The sequence below is a fragment of the Eleginops maclovinus genome, chromosome 10 (genome assembly GCF_036324505.1).
Source record: "Eleginops maclovinus isolate JMC-PN-2008 ecotype Puerto Natales chromosome 10, JC_Emac_rtc_rv5, whole genome shotgun sequence".
Classification (NCBI taxonomy): Eukaryota; Metazoa; Chordata; class Actinopteri; order Perciformes; family Eleginopidae; genus Eleginops; species Eleginops maclovinus.
This window is the reverse complement of record NC_086358.1, coordinates 17,805,219-17,822,921: the sequence shown is the minus strand read 5'-3', so window position 1 is coordinate 17,822,921 and position 17,703 is coordinate 17,805,219. Positions and strand designations below refer to the sequence as shown.

General features: G+C 41.0%; 2 protein-coding genes across 3 annotated transcripts in view; both read left to right on the top strand.

Moving 5' to 3' along the window:
* The window catches only part of fasn (fatty acid synthase), a 37,600-nt gene extending 23,613 nt beyond the window's left edge, over positions 1 to 13,987 (top strand). Inside the window, exons 23-42 of the mRNA XM_063892942.1 lie at positions 586 to 987; positions 1,660 to 1,824; positions 1,990 to 2,105; positions 2,432 to 2,586; positions 3,240 to 3,443; positions 3,615 to 3,765; positions 4,739 to 4,917; positions 5,245 to 5,364; positions 5,591 to 5,713; positions 5,930 to 6,153; positions 6,378 to 6,579; positions 6,942 to 7,093; positions 7,292 to 7,383; positions 7,470 to 7,864; positions 8,565 to 8,756; positions 8,854 to 9,081; positions 9,671 to 9,882; positions 10,039 to 10,137; positions 10,291 to 10,542; positions 11,225 to 13,987. Of these exons, the coding sequence (XP_063749012.1) occupies positions 586 to 987; positions 1,660 to 1,824; positions 1,990 to 2,105; positions 2,432 to 2,586; positions 3,240 to 3,443; positions 3,615 to 3,765; positions 4,739 to 4,917; positions 5,245 to 5,364; positions 5,591 to 5,713; positions 5,930 to 6,153; positions 6,378 to 6,579; positions 6,942 to 7,093; positions 7,292 to 7,383; positions 7,470 to 7,864; positions 8,565 to 8,756; positions 8,854 to 9,081; positions 9,671 to 9,882; positions 10,039 to 10,137; positions 10,291 to 10,542; positions 11,225 to 11,365 (3,804 nt within the window). The 3' untranslated portion in view covers positions 11,366 to 13,987. The remainder of the gene's footprint in view (positions 1 to 585; positions 988 to 1,659; positions 1,825 to 1,989; positions 2,106 to 2,431; positions 2,587 to 3,239; positions 3,444 to 3,614; positions 3,766 to 4,738; positions 4,918 to 5,244; positions 5,365 to 5,590; positions 5,714 to 5,929; positions 6,154 to 6,377; positions 6,580 to 6,941; positions 7,094 to 7,291; positions 7,384 to 7,469; positions 7,865 to 8,564; positions 8,757 to 8,853; positions 9,082 to 9,670; positions 9,883 to 10,038; positions 10,138 to 10,290; positions 10,543 to 11,224) is intronic.
* Positions 13,988 to 15,201: 1,214 nt separating this feature from the next.
* The window catches only part of rab3gap1 (RAB3 GTPase activating protein subunit 1), a 28,077-nt gene continuing 25,575 nt past the window's right edge, over positions 15,202 to 17,703 (top strand). For both annotated transcript variants that reach the window (XM_063893118.1, XM_063893117.1), the window contains exons 1-5: positions 15,202 to 15,261; positions 15,378 to 15,433; positions 16,148 to 16,226; positions 16,335 to 16,467; positions 16,863 to 16,941. In XM_063893118.1, the coding sequence (XP_063749188.1) occupies positions 15,244 to 15,261; positions 15,378 to 15,433; positions 16,148 to 16,226; positions 16,335 to 16,467; positions 16,863 to 16,941 (365 nt within the window). In that variant the 5' untranslated portion in view covers positions 15,202 to 15,243. The remainder of the gene's footprint in view (positions 15,262 to 15,377; positions 15,434 to 16,147; positions 16,227 to 16,334; positions 16,468 to 16,862; positions 16,942 to 17,703) is intronic.

Below are 17,703 nucleotides of genomic sequence, written 5' to 3'. Positions count from 1 at the left end.
ATTAAAATTTCAGGGCCTTCTCTCAGTGTTTCATCAGAAAAACACTCCCAGATGTCTTTATGTTTCTGTGATGATATCATAAAAATGTATCATCACTTATTTTTATTATGTAGTTGTGCTATTTAACATGTGTTTGTTTCTTTGTGAAACCTATGTATGTTTCTGTATCATTTAAGTATCTCAAACCATATCATAAGACTTCGTTTAAATGCGCTTTATCGCTCAAAAAAAAAAACAGTTCCATGTTTAGTAATACATCAAATTTATCACAACACTCGCCGTAGGCAACATCTAGTGTCCTTACAGCTGAATCAATCCAAAAACTGGGTTTTTCAGATGTTGTTAGATAGTTGCTGTCTGAAAAACACTGTCAAAAACCATCTTCTCCTCCAATTTCCTGAACAGTTGACATATTTTCAACCAGAAGCGCTCACAAAAATGGGGTTTGCGCTTCGAAAAGAAACACTGGCTGCACAGTTTTACTCGAGGCTGCCCCCTCTCATTGAAAACGACTGAAAAAAGACACCATGTGGACACGTCTCTCCATATATGTAGTATTTAACGAGTTTACCTCCCCCCTCTCAGGCTCTCTCCAGTGACGGGCAGCTCTTCTCCCGCGTTGTCTCGCTGCTCCACATCCAGCCCATGCTGCGTGTGGACTACACTGCTACAGCGCCCCAACTTGACCTCATGACCCCCCACCAGGCCACCCTGGATGAGATGGCAGTGGCCTCAGCTCAGTGGGACCCCCTGACAGGCCCGGCTCCTGGAGGCGCAGTGGGAGGGGCGGACCTGGTGGTGTGTAACCACGCCTGGGGCCCTTTGAGCACAGATGCTGGAGTGCTGGTGGAAAACCTGGCTTCTGGAGCCAAAGAGGGGGGATTTGTTCTCTTCCACACCCTGCTGAAGGGGGAGACTCTGGGGGAGATGGTCGCCTTCCTCTCCGGCACTGCTCAGAACAACGCCCAGCAAGGACTCTACACACAGGTTAGTGCAGACAGTGTCCAGGACAGGATATAAGGATAGCTCTTGCAGCATTTTCTGCCCTCTAGTGGTACAGATTAAATAAGTGTAGCTTTAAAAGGCCAGAATTAGCACTAGATATTTTCTTATTGCTACAAATTACGAGGGATGATCTTCAAATAATATCTTCAAACATACTCGAGCTCCAGAAGAAAGTAGAAATAAGTGCAGATTATTTTTTAAAACTTAACAGATAAAATGCTTACTTTAAAGCTTTGGTATTATACATTTTTATTTTTATATCTTCATTATATAAAGAGAATTAATGACATTTTTCCTCAGGCATTAAGGCCATTGTAATTATATTAGACAAAGACCGACTTTTTTTGTCAGATTTAATCAAATAAAGAAGGATCACAATGAAATAAAAGATAAAGTTACCCTTCCAAACACTCTTTTTGTGCATTTGAGCCCAGTTATACAGCCTCAACGAAAATATACATTTTGATAGAAGTATAAATACTGTATTTCAATCTGTGCGATTTTAACACATCAGAAGATTAAAGCTCAATTAAAATAATTTTAAGATAAGTTAGCTGCGATTCTAACATTGTGTGTGTGTGTGCGTGTGCGTGTGCGTGTGCGTGTGTGTGAGAGTGTTGATGATTTGCTGATACTCTGTCTCTCCCCTCACAGGCTGAATGGCAGAAGGTGTTCTCCGAGGCCTCTCTCAGCCTGGTGACTGTCAGGAAGTCTTTCTACGGCTCCGCCCTCTTTTTGTGTCGCCGTCAAACTCCTGTCAAACAGCCCCTCTTCCTGCCTGTGGACAGCACCGACTACAAATGGGTGGAAACACTCAAAGTAATTCCATAATGCTTCTGTGTTCCCAGAACTGCCCCTGAAATACACATTTTGTGATATAACATAGGACCATACAAACATACCAACAGTTCCTTGTGGCTTCAGCCATCATTAAATGTGACATTAGTCCTGACTGTGTGTTCCTGTGGGGTTTTTGTGCTGCAGGCAAAGCTGGCAGAGCCATCAGACACTCCAGTGTGGCTGACCGCCTCTCAAGCCCACTGTGGCATTGTGGGAATGGTCAACTGTCTACGGCAGGAGCCAGGGGGCAACCGAATACGGTAAGACTTACCTCTACCATGAAAACTTTAGTTATGTTAACAGAATTCTACCTTTACACAATATACTTTAAATGTATAAAACATTGATTCCACAGGTGTTTTACTCTTTATAATCTGCTTGTATGTTTTTATGTCTTTATTAAGATCCCCATTAGCAGTAGTATTACTATTGGGTCTACATACATACAGTCAAACACACATTAGACCACAAATTGCAGTTACTAGTGTACTCTTGTGTTTTAACAGGACTTGTATGTAGGTACTTTTCCATGTATTGGTTCAAAGTAATCCTTTTCTCTACCATTTCCTCTTTTTTATATCACCAGCTCTGCATTTGTGTCCAACCTGAACGAGTCCTCAGCAGCGCCAAGCCTCCAGCCGGCTCAGGAGTCCATGCAGTCAGTGCTGGGGGGGGACCTGGTGATGAACGTGTTCAGAGATGGACAGTGGGGCGTCTTTAGGCACCAGTTCATCACTCAAGGTAACGAATATCACATATTCTAGATATGGAGATTAAACGCTCACACATTTTTTGTTTTTTACAGATGTATAACAACAACATCAGTGTTGGCATATCACTTTTAGTGTTGCTGTTGTTTGATTTGTGAGGGAAGACGTGAAAAAAGTTTGTAATAATTCTATTTATGAGGGTTAGTGGTATTGTTGACAATGGATGACTGATCCAGGCAACTTTCACTCCTGCCTCCTTTGATTTTTATGACAGCCATTATTTATTTTAGGAGTATTAGTGGCTGGATATCAGCTGTGTTTTGGGGAATTTCGGTTTTACTTTTAGACCAAGATACATTTGGGTACTTTGTACTTTGCCTTTAAGAAATGTTCATCATTGAAATCCCTCAAACACAGGTTGGAATAACACTGTTATTTATCAGTGTTTAATTCAAAACAGATCAGGGGTTAAGTATCTTGGCCAAGGACACATTGAATAAAGGTAGTGGGAATCGACCCTCTAATTAATAGAAACCCATTTATTTTTCTGAGCCCCAGCCACCTTATTTGAAAGGGACAAAATTACTTGAACTGAAAGAGGGGATTTGTCCCTTTTTTGATAGTCCAATGTGTCGTTGGCTTGCTGTATAGTTCCATTGACTCATGTGTCTTTGTGTTCTACAGATCTTAGTGAAGAAGTGACGGAGCAGGCCTACGTCAATGTGCTGACCCGAGGTGACCTCTCTTCCCTGCGCTGGATTGCCTCCCCGCTCCGACACTTTGTACCCAGCAACCCCAATGTGCAGCTGTGTCACGTCTACTACAGCTCACTCAACTTCAGAGACATCATGCTGGCCACCGGCAAGCTGCCACCGGACGCTATCCCAGGTACAGAGTCTGAATCAGACACACAGCAAGAAATCTTACACTAATAACCCAATAGTATCCCACAGCATCATGTAGGATACAATTGGTAAAACATGTTGAAATAGAAGTATTGATATTGTACTTGAAGTCCACAATTAGACAATTTACCTCTCCTTTTTGTACATGATATAGGTGACCTGGCTCTGCAGCATTGCATGCTGGGTATGGAGTTTTCTGGTCGTGACCCTGCTGGAAAGCGTGTGATGGGGCTGCTGCCTGCCAGAGGCCTGGCTACCTGTGTGGATGCTGACAAACGCTTCCTGTGGGATGTTCCCTCCAGCTGGTCAGTGTCGCAGATATGACATCCCAAAGATAACAAAGCCTGCTGTAATTATTAGGGTTGGGTATCAGTTGGGTTTTATCCGATACCGGTGCCTACTCGGTATTTTTGAAACGGTTCCGGTGCCGAAACGGTTCTCGAACCGGTACTTAAAAAAACGAAAACGCACACGTTGTCAAAAAACAATACCCTTTTATTTCCAGGGCCAAATTGAACACAGTATTAACTTACATTTTTAAACAATATAAATACAAGTAACATATAGTAATAAATAAACCAATATAGAGAGGCCCAGCCTGTGTGTCCGACACTGGCTGCTGCCGTTGAAGTGCTTGGCCTTTCGTCACGTAATTTATCAAACACGGTGCATTGATTGGCTTTTAAATAAACTCCATGCACCATCAGATGTTTCATTAACCTAGAAGTGATACCTCCCTTGCATGCTATTGCTTAAGACATGTGTTGAATGTCGCAGAATCTGCATCCTTAGATGTGAAATGAAGCCAAACCTTGGAGCGTTTTACTTTCGGCATCTTTATTGACCCTCTCACTCAGTTCTGATCAACAAGTGTGCTGAGTAGCGGCACTGACGTCAGGTTCAACAAACTCAAGTTGACGCCGGAACACCAGAGGGCAGTATAAAAAAAAAGTCTGGCACCGAAATGAGGCACCGAAATGTTCGTTCATTTCGGTCTCGTTACTACCGTTTATGTCGGAACCGGTGTCCTATTGGCACATAGCTCAAAAATAAAATATACATTTGTCCCAGTGGGCTTTAAAGTGTCTACAGATTAACTTTAATTGACAGAATAAAAAAACAATTAAATCACAATACTGTATTTACAATGCAAATGACTAGTTGTTCTGATAACTGTGCTACTACTTATAGTTTATAGTTGTTTTTCTGTACCTGCTCAGGGACTGCAGATGGGATTTCAACAATAGCTAAATCTGGCATACATCCTCTCCTTTGCAGGACTCTGGAGCAGGCGGCCTCTGTGCCGGTGGTCTATGCCACAGCCTACTACTCTCTGGTGGTGCGGGGCAGGCTCCGCCCCGGAGAGACGGTTCTCATCCACTCAGGGTCAGGGGGCGTCGGCCAGGCCGCCATCGCCATCGCACTCAGCCAGAATTGCAAGGTCTTCACTACAGTCGGTGGGTGTTTCACCATCAATTTGACAAAAATAATGAGCTCTGATATGATTTGTTATTCATTGTGGTATTGAACTTATATTATATCAAAGCCTATTGCTATTCCTATTTCTCCTGTTTTTAATCATTGCAATATATGTATGAGTAATTATACATCATACTTTCGTTTATAATAATTTCCCTTCATACTTCTGCCTTCTTGTAAGTTGTAATCATAAAGATCAAATACTTGAAACATGGTTTATTTTCTGTAACTAGTTAATGATTATAGTAATGATATAGTATTTCATAAAAACGTATTCAAGCTTAACCTTTGTGTGTGGTGTGCAGGCTCAGCGGAGAAGCGGTCCTACCTGCAGCAGAGGTTCCCTCAGCTCTCAGCCGAGTCCTTTGCTAACTCAAGAGACACCACCTTCGAACAGCACATCCTGCTGCACACACAGGGCAAAGGTCAGACACACCATGCTTGATACAATTTGAACATATTGTCTTTGGGGTGTGTGTGTGGTATACCAGCTATTTATTTTATTTGACGAACAAACATAAATAAGAGAGCTGTTGATGTTGTATACCAAAGCAGATATATCCTACTGCAGTTATATTAATACATCTAAAGCTTCTACTATTCCACCAACATGTGAAATCTCCTTAGGTAATAATGAGGTGTGTGTTTCAGGTGCGGATCTGGTGCTGAACTCTCTGGCAGAGGAGAAGCTGCAGGCCAGTATTCGCTGCCTCGCCAGACACGGACGCTTCCTGGAGATCGGGAAATACGATCTGTCCAACAACAACCCACTGGGTCAGTACACTTTAGGCTTACACACTTTAGTCACAAGTTACATATGAACAAGTCATTTCTCTCTAGTATTTATTGGGTTGATACTAATACTTAAAGTGTGCCTGGGTCATTGTTGAAAGAATAAAAGCTAAAGTACATTTTTAAACCATGACATATTCGAAACATGATTAAAAGTCTTTCTTATTTTCAACGTGCTAAGTTCTGTAATGTCTCCAGGCATGGCTCTGTTCCTGAAAAACGTGGCGTTCCACGGCATCCTGTTGGACGCCCTCTTTGAAGAAGGCAACCATGAGTGGGAGGATGTGTCCAAGCTGCTGAAGGAAGGCATTATGGGAGGTGTAGTTCAGCCTCTGAAGACCACAGTGTTTGAGAGGGACCAAGTCGAGGAAGCATTCAGATACATGGCTCAGGGCAAGCACATCGGCAAGGTCCTCCTGCAGGTCAGTGTCACCTCTGCACCTTGATATTACTGTGAGAGCACTATAGAGTGTTGGAACGTACCAAGAAATGAAGACAGTAACATTGCAAGGCTCAAATTCCTGTTAAAGTTAAATAGAACATAGGAAAACTGAATAACTCTGCAAGATCATACATGGTTAAATGAAGACTTTTTACCTCAGTTTGTAAAAACATTAGCATAATCCGATCTATTCTATGCACACAGGTGTGTCACGAGGAGAAGGGTTCAGCAGTCCAAAGCGCTTCCCGTGTGTCTTTCCCAGCGATTTGTCGCACCTTCTGCCCTCCCTCCCATTCCTACATCATCACTGGAGGGCTGGGGGGCTTCGGTCTGGAGCTGGCTCAGTGGCTCACAGAGAGAGGAGCCCACAAACTGGTGCTGACCTCCAGATCAGGCATCAGGAACGGTAAGGCTCAACAGGAATAACCGAGCTGACGTCAGGGGGGGCAGCACATACAGGAGTAGCTGGTGGTCAGAACAATGGCAACACCAATGATAATTATGTTTAAAAATAGACAGTACACAACCATGGTGCATATTGTGTGGTATTAGAGTTAACTAATGAATGGTAGAGGACCGTTCTGTTGAGCACCCTACCTTTATATATCTGTAGACTACTGACTACTTCATCTTCACTTCATATGGTATGTTGAACTAACAGCAGCTCGTATAACAGACACTTCCTGCTGCTATAACCTCAGACTGTTTGGCTAAAATCACACTAGCAATTTTTATTTTCTCACAATTTCACTTTGTAATTGTTGCTAGGTTACCAGGCGAAGCGAGTGCGTGAATGGAAGTCCCAGGGTGTGGAGGTGCTGGTGTCGACCAATGACGTCAGCACACTGCAGGGAACAGAGCGACTCATTGCAGAGGCCGGCTCACTGGGCCCTCTGGGGGGGGTCTTCCACCTCGCCATGGTAACACATCAGGCCATCAGTGGCATAAGTGTTTTGTTTGTTGCAGATGCAGAACGTTCTGTTTATGAACGCCCAGTATTTGCTTTTTACATCAATATTTTGAACATGCGGTCGATAATACACTCTCTAAGACTGCTTCTACATTTGAATTCACTTTTCATCTCAACTGATTGAGCCTGTTTTGTTTGTCATTATTAGGTGTTGAAAGACGGCATGTTGGAGAATCTGACTCCTGAGCTCTTCCTCGATGTGAACAAACCTAAATATGATGGAACTGTAAACCTGGACAAGTAAGACACACTCTCATCCTTCTGTTTGTATCAGAGAGCTTTTGGTTGCATTTCTGGATCTTAATGCGCTTCTATTTCCTCCCCAGAGTGACCAGAAAGTCGTGTCCAGACCTGCAGCATTTCGTGGCCTTCTCCTCCGTCAGCTGCGGCCGTGGCAACGCTGGCCAAAGCAACTACGGATACGCCAACTCGGCCATGGAGCGTGTGTGTGAGAAGCGCAGATACGATGGCTTGCCTGGACTGGCGGTGCAGTGGGGAGCCATCGGCGACGTGGGCGTGGTGCTGGAGACCATGGGGGGCAACGACGCAGTGATTGGTGGCACGCTGCCACAACGCATCAGTTCCTGTCTGGAGGTGCTGGACCGCTTCCTGTGCCAGCAGCGGCCGGTGATGTCCAGCTTCGTTCTGGCGGAGAGGACGGTGGTGAAGAGCGATGCGGGAAGCAAGAAAGACCTGGTGGACGCTGTAGGAAACATTCTGGGTAAGAGACAAGCTGGAGGACAAAATAATATTCCGTGTTAGGTTGAGGTAATTTCACAAATCTGAAACTTGATTATAACCGTACTCTGAGATGGAAAACCAATGGCTGATTTTTATTAGATATTTTTACATCTACTGATATATAAGGTACAGCAAAACAAAGTTAGTAGAAGCTGGAAGCCAGAAAGCATTGTACGAATAATGATCTCAAATATAGATAGATTTTAACACGGTTTGAGTCTCAAGGTAAGGACTTCACAAACTCATGTACAGAGGTTGAAATAATTATACGAAATGAAAATAAATAGAAAACAAATGACGTACAGATAAAAACACAATTGACTATAAACCTATAATATTTATTTTCTTAAAGGAGAATTGTGCAAAAAGTGCAACTAACGGGAGTTCAAGAACACAACCTAAAATAGTTTTTCTATTAAAGCCATTTCACCAAAAAACTGACCTTGTATAAAAGAGAAGACCCTTTATGTTATCACCCTTTATAAGATGAGTCGTGGAATCCTGGAAGTGGCTAAATGCTAACTAATTAGCATGTTTAAACGCGACGTGCCACACTCTATATGCCCTAAATTACATCTTTACAGTGCTTTTAGTAAAGCGAGCTTTTTCACTTCCTGATTTTGCAGAGTCATAGCTAGCAGGACCCTAACTGTACCCCCCCCCTACCCCTACCCCTTCAGGTGTGCGGGATGTGAACAGCCTGAACCCTGATGCCTCCCTGGCTGATCTGGGCCTGGACTCCTTGATGGGTGTTGAGGTTCGCCAGACTCTGGAGCGGGACTACGACATCGTCATGGCGATGAGGGAAATCCGCCAGATCACCATCAACAAGCTGCGAGAGCTGGCCAATAGCAAGCCAAGCGGGACGAATGGTATTATTAACAACAGATCTTATATAAAGATTATAGAGAGAGATCAGTCTGAATCCTTTGTGTTTTATTAACGTCTCTGCTGCTCCCTGCTCTCCAGACTCTCAGAACACCACAGCTAAGAGGGAAGGTGTTCACGCTCTGTTGGAGTCTGATCTGACCCAGCTGTTAGTCAACCCCGACGGCCCCACGGTGACCCCCCTCAACAAGGTTCAGAGCCAGGAGAGGCCGCTTTTCCTGGTCCATCCCATCGAGGGCTCCATCTCCGCCTTCAAGAGTCTCACCTCCAAGCTCAGTGTTCCCTGCTATGGCCTGCAGTGCACTAAAGGTGTTCTGTTTTAACTAATTCTATTCATTTTAGTCACAAAAAGCTACAAAATACAAGACATGATGGAGATATGTGGAACGAGACACCCTGAAAAAAGCCATCCGAGCTTTAGAACAGGGGCCCAGACACTAAAGACAAAGTATTTAAAATATATTTTACCAACACATCTAGAATTAAAGACTTAATCTATTACACAGAAACATTCACAAGCTATAAAACACTAACCCTGAAACCAATGTAACTCTAACTATAATAGTCCTTAAACGCTAATTTAATCAGTTTAAACATTGGTTTAAAATGGGTAGATATCCTCATATAGGAAAAAGGGAAAATAATGGTTTCACTCAAATTTCTGGGGACATTTGAGTGAATTCAAGGTTCTACATATTGGTTTAGCGACCGCTGCCTAAATCAATTTTAAAGCCTGATACAGATACAAACCTTGTATAGTTTTATTATCTATCTCATTTTATACTGGAGAACCTCTGCTAACCACACTAAAGACACATATTTATAAGGTGTTTTTCTTTAAACTGATAAAGCGATGTCCAACCAAGCTCATACGAGTTTCTCCCCCCCCCCTCCCCAGCCGCTCCTCTGGACAGCATAGAGGCTCTTGCAGCGTACTATGTGGACTGCATCAGACAGGTGCAGCCGGACGGGCCCTATCGGATCGCTGGATACTCCTTTGGGGCCTGTGTGGCGTTTGAAATGTGCTCCCAGCTTCAGACCCAGAGTCTGTCTGTGGAGTACCTCTTCCTGTTCGACGGGTCACACTCTTATGTGGCAGCTTACACGCAGGTGAGAGGAAAGAGCTAACAATCCAAGCTAACAAGCTAGTAATCTGATGTTATTTCAATACAAAGTAAAAGATGACTTTACATATTTGGGGAAACTTTGAGGTGTAAAACAACTGTTTGTGGGTAATGTCATGTTAACTCACTGTTTGGTTTCCAGAGTTACAGAGCTAAGCTGACACCAGGCAAAGAGTCGGAGGCTGAAACTGAAGCCCTGTGTGCCTTCATCCAGCAGTTCACCGGCATCGCATACAACAAGGTACACTGCTCCGGACATGTGCTCACAAAACCATTTGGATGTAACTACTAATGTGTTTCTTTTTGAGTATTTCTTAATCCTTCTTATGTTTTTTTTTAAAGCACTGAATTGTTGATATGTGCCTTCTAAATAATCTTGGCTCACCCCTTGCAGCTCCTGGAGCTTCTCCTCCCGCTGGCAGACCTGGAGGCCCGGGTCAATAAGGCGGTTGACCTGATCACCTCCACCCACAAGAACATCAGCCGGGACCTGCTGCACTTTGCAGCCACCACCTTCTACTACAAGCTGAAAGCTGCTGACGGCTACGTGCCTTCAACAAAGTTCCATGGCAACGTGACGTTACTGCGAGCCAAAACCAGCAGCGAGTACGAACAGAACCTGGGATCTGACTACAAGCTCGGAGAGGTAATGTCCATAAACATACTGACACATGCATGATTTCAAGATGACTTTTCAAAAGGGACCTTAATAATATAATGTTTTTAATGACATCTTTCTAGTTTGAACTTTTCTTCTTCATTTCCTTATCTTATTATTTTATTATCATTATTATTGTTGTTGTTGTCATTATTTCAGTAATTTATAATTATTTATATATTACATATATTGCACTAAATGTTACTTTTTTCTTCTTCTTCTTCTTCTTCTTCTTACTGTTAATTATATAACTGTTTTTATTATTTAAATACAACAAATATATAAGATTTTCATAATTTAAATGTTCTTCTCTTGTTATTATTATTATTATTATTATTATTATTATTATTATTATAATAACTTTCTTTGTTGTTTTTATTATCGTTGTGGGTATTGTTATTATTATTGTCATTAACATTATTGTTATGATTATTTTAAACATGCGTTTCATAGTTATTTATATATTACAATTTAGATTTCCCGAATGCAATTAGTTTTTATTATTTAACTATAACAGATTTTTCACCCGTCATTATTTCATTTTTTCTTCTTCTCTTATTATTACTGATTTGTTTTAATATTTTTTACTTTAGCTAGCTGACGAGGCCTGCCCTCAGAAAATCTGTTTCTCTTCTTAAATACTGATAACGTTTTGTCTGTCTGTCTCCAGGTATGTGATGGGAAAGTGTCAGTCCATGTCATCAAGGGAGACCACCGCTCCTTCCTCCAGGGGGAGGGAGTGGAGTCGATCAGCTCCATCATCCACAGCTCCCTGTCTGAGCCCTCAGCCACACCTCCACCTGCATACTAACACCACAACATTCCTGACATGTCTTACTCCAGTTAGGTCCGGATGTGGACGTTTAACCTCGTTAGAATAACACACAGCATGTTTCAGTCCTGTGCCATTTGGCCCCAAGTTCCCTAATGCACCTTAATGCACATTCTCAAATCTCATTGGTCAATTCAGGCAATGGAGTCTCTTCCCTATCAGAGCTCTTATCTCCCTGTTGGGTGACCAAAATGTAGCAAAGTTACAGTTCCATTATATAAGAAAGGTCTCCCTATGTTGCTGTATTTAATTCAAACTTGTTGGGGATTGTAGCAGGGATCCCATGTTTAATCTCTTATCATGAGTCAGCTATACAGTGGCCAATAACTTATTACTGAGGAAGTTATTAAAAACAACTTTTCTAAATACTGACACAGAATCCCTATAAAATTTAGATTATTTTTTTTAATTAGGGAAAAATATGCAGTACAAATTCCACAACACAAAATAATTAGTTACATAACGTTTGTGCAGGCTCCTTCCTTCTCTCAGTATTTATTAAATGAGCAAGCAAAACTATCAGGCTTCAATGCAAGACATAGGAGCAAAGCAGGCAGACACATAAATAGTTAAGTGTCCCATTTCCTACTGGTTTTATGGAGGAAATTGGCTAATTGTATCTAAATTGTGAGTAGACCAGTTCCTACAGCATCTGCGCAGATAGAACCAGATGATCCGACGTATTTAATTTGCCATCTCAGGAACTCTTTGATTTTCCTCTAAATGTTGACGGGTTTCCCATACAGAGGATTGGTGACTGGTTTTGACAGTTACCTAAGCATGAGTGAAGAGCTCATTGGTCATTCCCTGTGTTACTTTGTTTTTCAGTCCTCAGTGACCAGACATTGAATCTATATCCAGACACAAGTGGTAGGATTTATTCTACAATAAATATCATGCACATATCAATGTGTTACTAAGAACATCTGACTCTGGAGAGCGCAGTGTGGGCGTGGTGTGTACAAAAGCTGCCAATAAGTACTTTGGTCATAGCGTAGCATTAAGACTTTCTTTCTTAATCCTAGTATCCTCCTTTGTGAAGACTCCTAAATTATTGTTCCAAACGTATCAGTAATGTGCATTTGCATGTATTTGTATGACCAGTAGCCTTCATTGCTGGATGGCTGTGCATTGAGCTATGGCAAAAGAAAAGCTTAGTTCAACTATTGCTCAACAAGCTCAAGTTCTTCGTTCATATCTTTCGATTCTGGCATTATTGATTATATATTTAAATAAATAAGGGAGCTATGTCAGTTAATATCATTTAATAATGAACTATAATTAATTATTGACACATTTAGATGATTTTACACACCATGTTACACTTGTACTCCTAACATCAAAACTAGAAAATAATGTAGCCTAGCATGGCATGAGAGGCAGGCTCAGTAACATTACACACCAACCAGTTACACTGCCATGGAAAACAAAATACTTCTGACTTGGCAAAAGATGTCCTGATAGTATTGGTTATACGGAAATTTGGAGTCTTTTTTAATTTAATTTTGTATTTATTCTTTTTTTATTTTGTCAAAAAGAAATGTGTTTACCTGTGTCAGAGGGAGCAATCATATCACGTTTGTTGCTATTGGATTCATCCTCTTTTGCCTTGATGCAAAGCATGTTGTTATCTGTCCCAAACTAATTATGGAAAGCTAAAAGCTTAAAACTAAATACGTGTATTAATGTAGTGCATACAGCTGCAAACAGTGTCATTAAATACTAAATCTCTAAACCGCTCAGATTTGTAAAACAGGTGGTTTTAACATAACATGGTGAAAAAATACGTTCAAATTCTGTGTTATTTCAATGGATTATTTTCATTTTTTTTTAATCAATTTCCCTTAAATACTATAATGCGCTGGTACTAATGAAAAATAGGTATTCATTTATGTTACGAAGTGTGTTTGTTTTTATCCTGCGGTACTAAGAACATGTGTAGAAATGAAGATGCTGCATTAAAAGATGGATATCTTGTGACGGGGTTTACCCTGATTAATAAGGCAGTGTTTATGAAATAAACACACCGATTGGCAAACAAGGGAATAATAATATCTGATCAGGTACAAGGGTCAGTGCAGGCTAATTTTGCCCAGCTTACAAACGTCTTACTGTGCCCCAAAACAAATGATTGACTTCTGTCTGAACATAAGGTGTTACTGAGGGCCAAAACTGGTGACTGTTACAGTGTTTGGATAGTGAATAGGTACGTTAATGTGTCTGTAAATGCTGTATCGTTCCCTAAATCTGCTGTTAGGTTGTGAATCACTACTAAGGCCGCTGTTGTATTAGGACACAACTGATCTAGTAAGGGGGATCTACTCTTTCCTGGTACCTTTGCTGGAAAGCCTTTTCCTCCCAGAGCTGTCTCTGACTCCCATGACCCTCACTTAATTTCATGACCCCACTGCAGCAGCCAGCGCGACCTCTGAGACCTGTGACCTGGTCTATGAAGAGTCAGCTGACTGGAGGCAAACACGGGGAGTGATTGCTGTGAAGAGGAGAAGGAAGAGACAGTGTATGCTCATCTCTTATATTATTGTAATATTTCCAGTATTTGTTTTTGTTATGACTAATAAAGGCATCTCGCTAATAAATGTATGACTCTTTTGTGTTTTTTCTAAAAATGTAACATGTGTTAAAGGGAGATAAAGAATGTGTGGGCAACCTACAGGGCTTACTGTCAATGTAAATTGGGAAAACTGTATAGTAAAGCAGAGCAACATATATATTGTGTGTGTGCAGGACACAATGAGATTGAAGAAATACTGTATTAGTCACCTTTTGTATGTTTGAATGTACAAGCTTTATTTGTACAGCACTTTTCATGCTTCAAGTGCAGCTCAAAGTGCTTTAACAAGGCACACTTCACAATTTAAAACACAATTAGAGTTGTACATGCAGGATATAACAGTTTAACACTTCAAGAGACACAGCAGTAAAAGGTATGATATTTACAAAATAAAACAAGATGAAATGGTGATCCCTCGGTAAAATAAAGAAAGATGTATAGTCGATTTAGTGTCAAGAACCCATGTTGTTTAAGGGTATTTAATTATTATTATTATTATTATTATTATTATTATTACTATTATTATTATCATAACATGTTTAGATTGTGAGGCTTAGATGAGGCTACTGATCCACACTTCGTACTCCTTTTTCTAGGTTTTCCATCAAGAAGATAGCAAAACACGAAATGTATAAATACTTATAAATAAACACATTTATTGCAATATCTAAAACTAAAATACAATTATTTAGACAGAGCAACTGCGCCATCCAGTGGGTGGAATCTACAATCTCAGAAAATATTGTAACATTTGTCATAGGTTACAATTAACGGAAAGAATTCCTTACATGTCATGAATTAACTCAAATATATGTTATATTCAAATGGGCTGTGAACACCTTATCTAAAAAGACCGTTCGTCACAGAAAAAAGGACTACTTTTCTAACATGGGTTTCTATAAACAATGGTGCTGAACTGTAAGCGTTTTACGTTTATTTTTGGAACAAATGTTTTCATTCAGACATGTAAGTCTCAGTTAGAGCAGGTGGAGGCGTTTAAAGGTGACACACATTTTGAGTGGGATTGCATTAAAATAAAATAAAACAACAGTCCTAAAACTCGAGTCCTTCTGCTCACAGGAAGAGCGTGTTACCATGTCTACCCTCCTATGGCTGAGCACAATCTAACTAAAGAGCATTTTAAAGAAACTGATACTACAAATTGTGTATTTATAAACGCGTTCGCTAGGCGGCAGTGAACGCCACGTAGCGTCTGGGCTGCCGGAAACTGTAAGGGAAGAAAACGGACGTGACGGAGAAGGAAAAACAACAACAAGACACCGACATGGCGGCTGACAGTGATGTGAGTTTCTTTAGTCAAGTAACATGGTGAATGATGGTTAGCATTGTTGTCAAGCGTGTATTGCATTAGGACAGATACATATTTATATTTATCTTAACCCGCTCTCTCTTTCGCAGCCTGAGTCAGAGGTGTTTGAGATCACCGACTTCACCACCGCGTCAGAGTGGGAACGGTGAGATAAACATGACATATCAAAATGCACGAGAGCTACTGCAAAATAATGTCTTGTGAGGTGTCTGTAACATTGTATTCCTGTTATAATGATGGGAAAGTATGTTGTATTGTCAAGAACATGTTGTCAAACAAGCTACCAAGGTATATCCTGTAGGCCGTACAGTATTTGTATTCTCACAGGTACCAAACATGATGTGAGGTAATGTAGGCTACACTGCTAATGCAGAGTGACGTTCAGGCTCTGCTGTCAAGCCTGCAGCTGTTTTGCTTTTATAGCAGGCTTTACGTTAGGATCATGAAAGAAGTGACTCCATTTTATTTTCGCCTTTCATTGGTTTCACTTCAGATTGATTGCATACTACCCATCTGTCAAAGTCAAAGTTAGGATATTTTTGACGTGGTATTTCAAAATTAACAAATTACAAATGTGTCATTAAAACAATATTTCCAGATTAAGCAGAGGAGGTTATTATAGTAACAAAACTAGCAAGCTGTCTTCACCACAAGGCTCTACCCCCGATCTTTACATCAGTATTGAGGCAGACCTATTCAGAAAGTCAATATCATCTCTTTCCATCATTATTGTTTTTGTTTATTTATTTTTTGAAAAGCAGTACGGTTTTGTGCTTAATACATTTTGTAACTAATAAGCACTGTTTATATCCAGCCAGTCCCTGCAGTGGACAGCTAAATTAAATGTATGATTTTAAAGGTTTGTGTCCCGAGTGGAGGAAGTGCTGAATGAATGGAAGCTGATCGGGCTCTCTGCAGGAAATGTGAACCCAGAGAAGGTATTTCATCTCAATAAGCGTCCAATGTTCAGATGACAAACACCAGTGAGCTGCCAGTACATTATTCAACTTTACTCATTTATAATTCTTCATTTTTTTTTAACACAGGGTGAATACACCACTGGAACCTGGGGGGAAAAGGCTCTGGATATTAACTTTGCTGACTTTAAGTTCTACATTACTCATTACTTCCTGAAACAAGAGTGTGAGAAGGACAATGGGAAGGACAAGCTCGAGGAAGGTATGCTCATCTCTGAATGACTCATAATGTGTTGTTTACCTGATGGGTAAATAGACGGGTTTGAGTAGTTTCACTTTAAATGACTGATGTACCGTTGTGTATGTGGTTTTTGCATATCCCCTTTCCATAGAGAAGGCATGAAGCTAAGGCTTAAAAGTACAAAAAAAAATGTAGCTGCCTCATAACACTGCTCATTAAATAACTATAATGGAGTGTAATGAGGAAAAAAATTCAATTGTCTAGGTCTCATTCCACAATGAATTATTATATGTTCCTTATATATTCCCTATTTTCTCTACATTTCTCCCCAGTTTATGCTAATAACATGTTATATGTTGACAGATTTCGTCCCCCGCATAATGAGGGTTTGTTATAACTCTTGTTCTTCTGTGTAGATGCCTTCCCCCTGGCCATGCAGGACCTTCTGTGTATGAACAACGACTTCCCTCCCCGAGCCCACTGCCTGGTCAGATGGTGAGTTCCAGCAATGATTATGTTTTCATGCCAATAAAACGCCTTCTTCCACCTCAAAAACATCGCCCGCGTCGGACCCTTCGCTGCTGAAACTCATCCATGCCTTCATAACATCCCGACTTGATTACTGCAACAGCATTCTATATGGTTCATACATCATCAATAAACTGCAATATGTCCAAAACTCCGCTGCCGGCATCCTCACCTCCACCCGACACTCTGACCACATCACCCCTATCCTCCACAACCTCCACTGTCTCCCCATCAGACACCGGATTGACTTTAAAATATAACTCCTCACTTACAAAGTCATCAACAACCTACCTCAGTGACCTCATCCAACAACACACCCCCTACCCGTCACCTCAGGTCTGCTGACGCTAATCTACTGCAGCCCATCAGGACAAAGCTCCGGACCTGGGGGTGACAGGGCCTTCGCTGCAGCCTCCCCCTCCCTCTGGAACTCCCTCCCCAGTCACAACCAAAAGGCCTACACTCTGGAATCCTTCAAAAAATTTCTCAAAACTCAGTTATTCACTCTCACTTTTTTGGTATTTATATTTTGGTTGTTTCTGTTTTGATCTTATGTATCTTTGAGCTTTAGGAAATGCGCTATTTAAATCTTATGTATTATTACTCGGATAAGATAAGAGGTACTTTATTAATCCCAAACTGGGATTGTTTTGCGTTGCAGCAGCATAACACAAAACAAGGCATTGCACATAATTAGAAATTAAAAGAGTCCTAGCAGAGAATTGATTT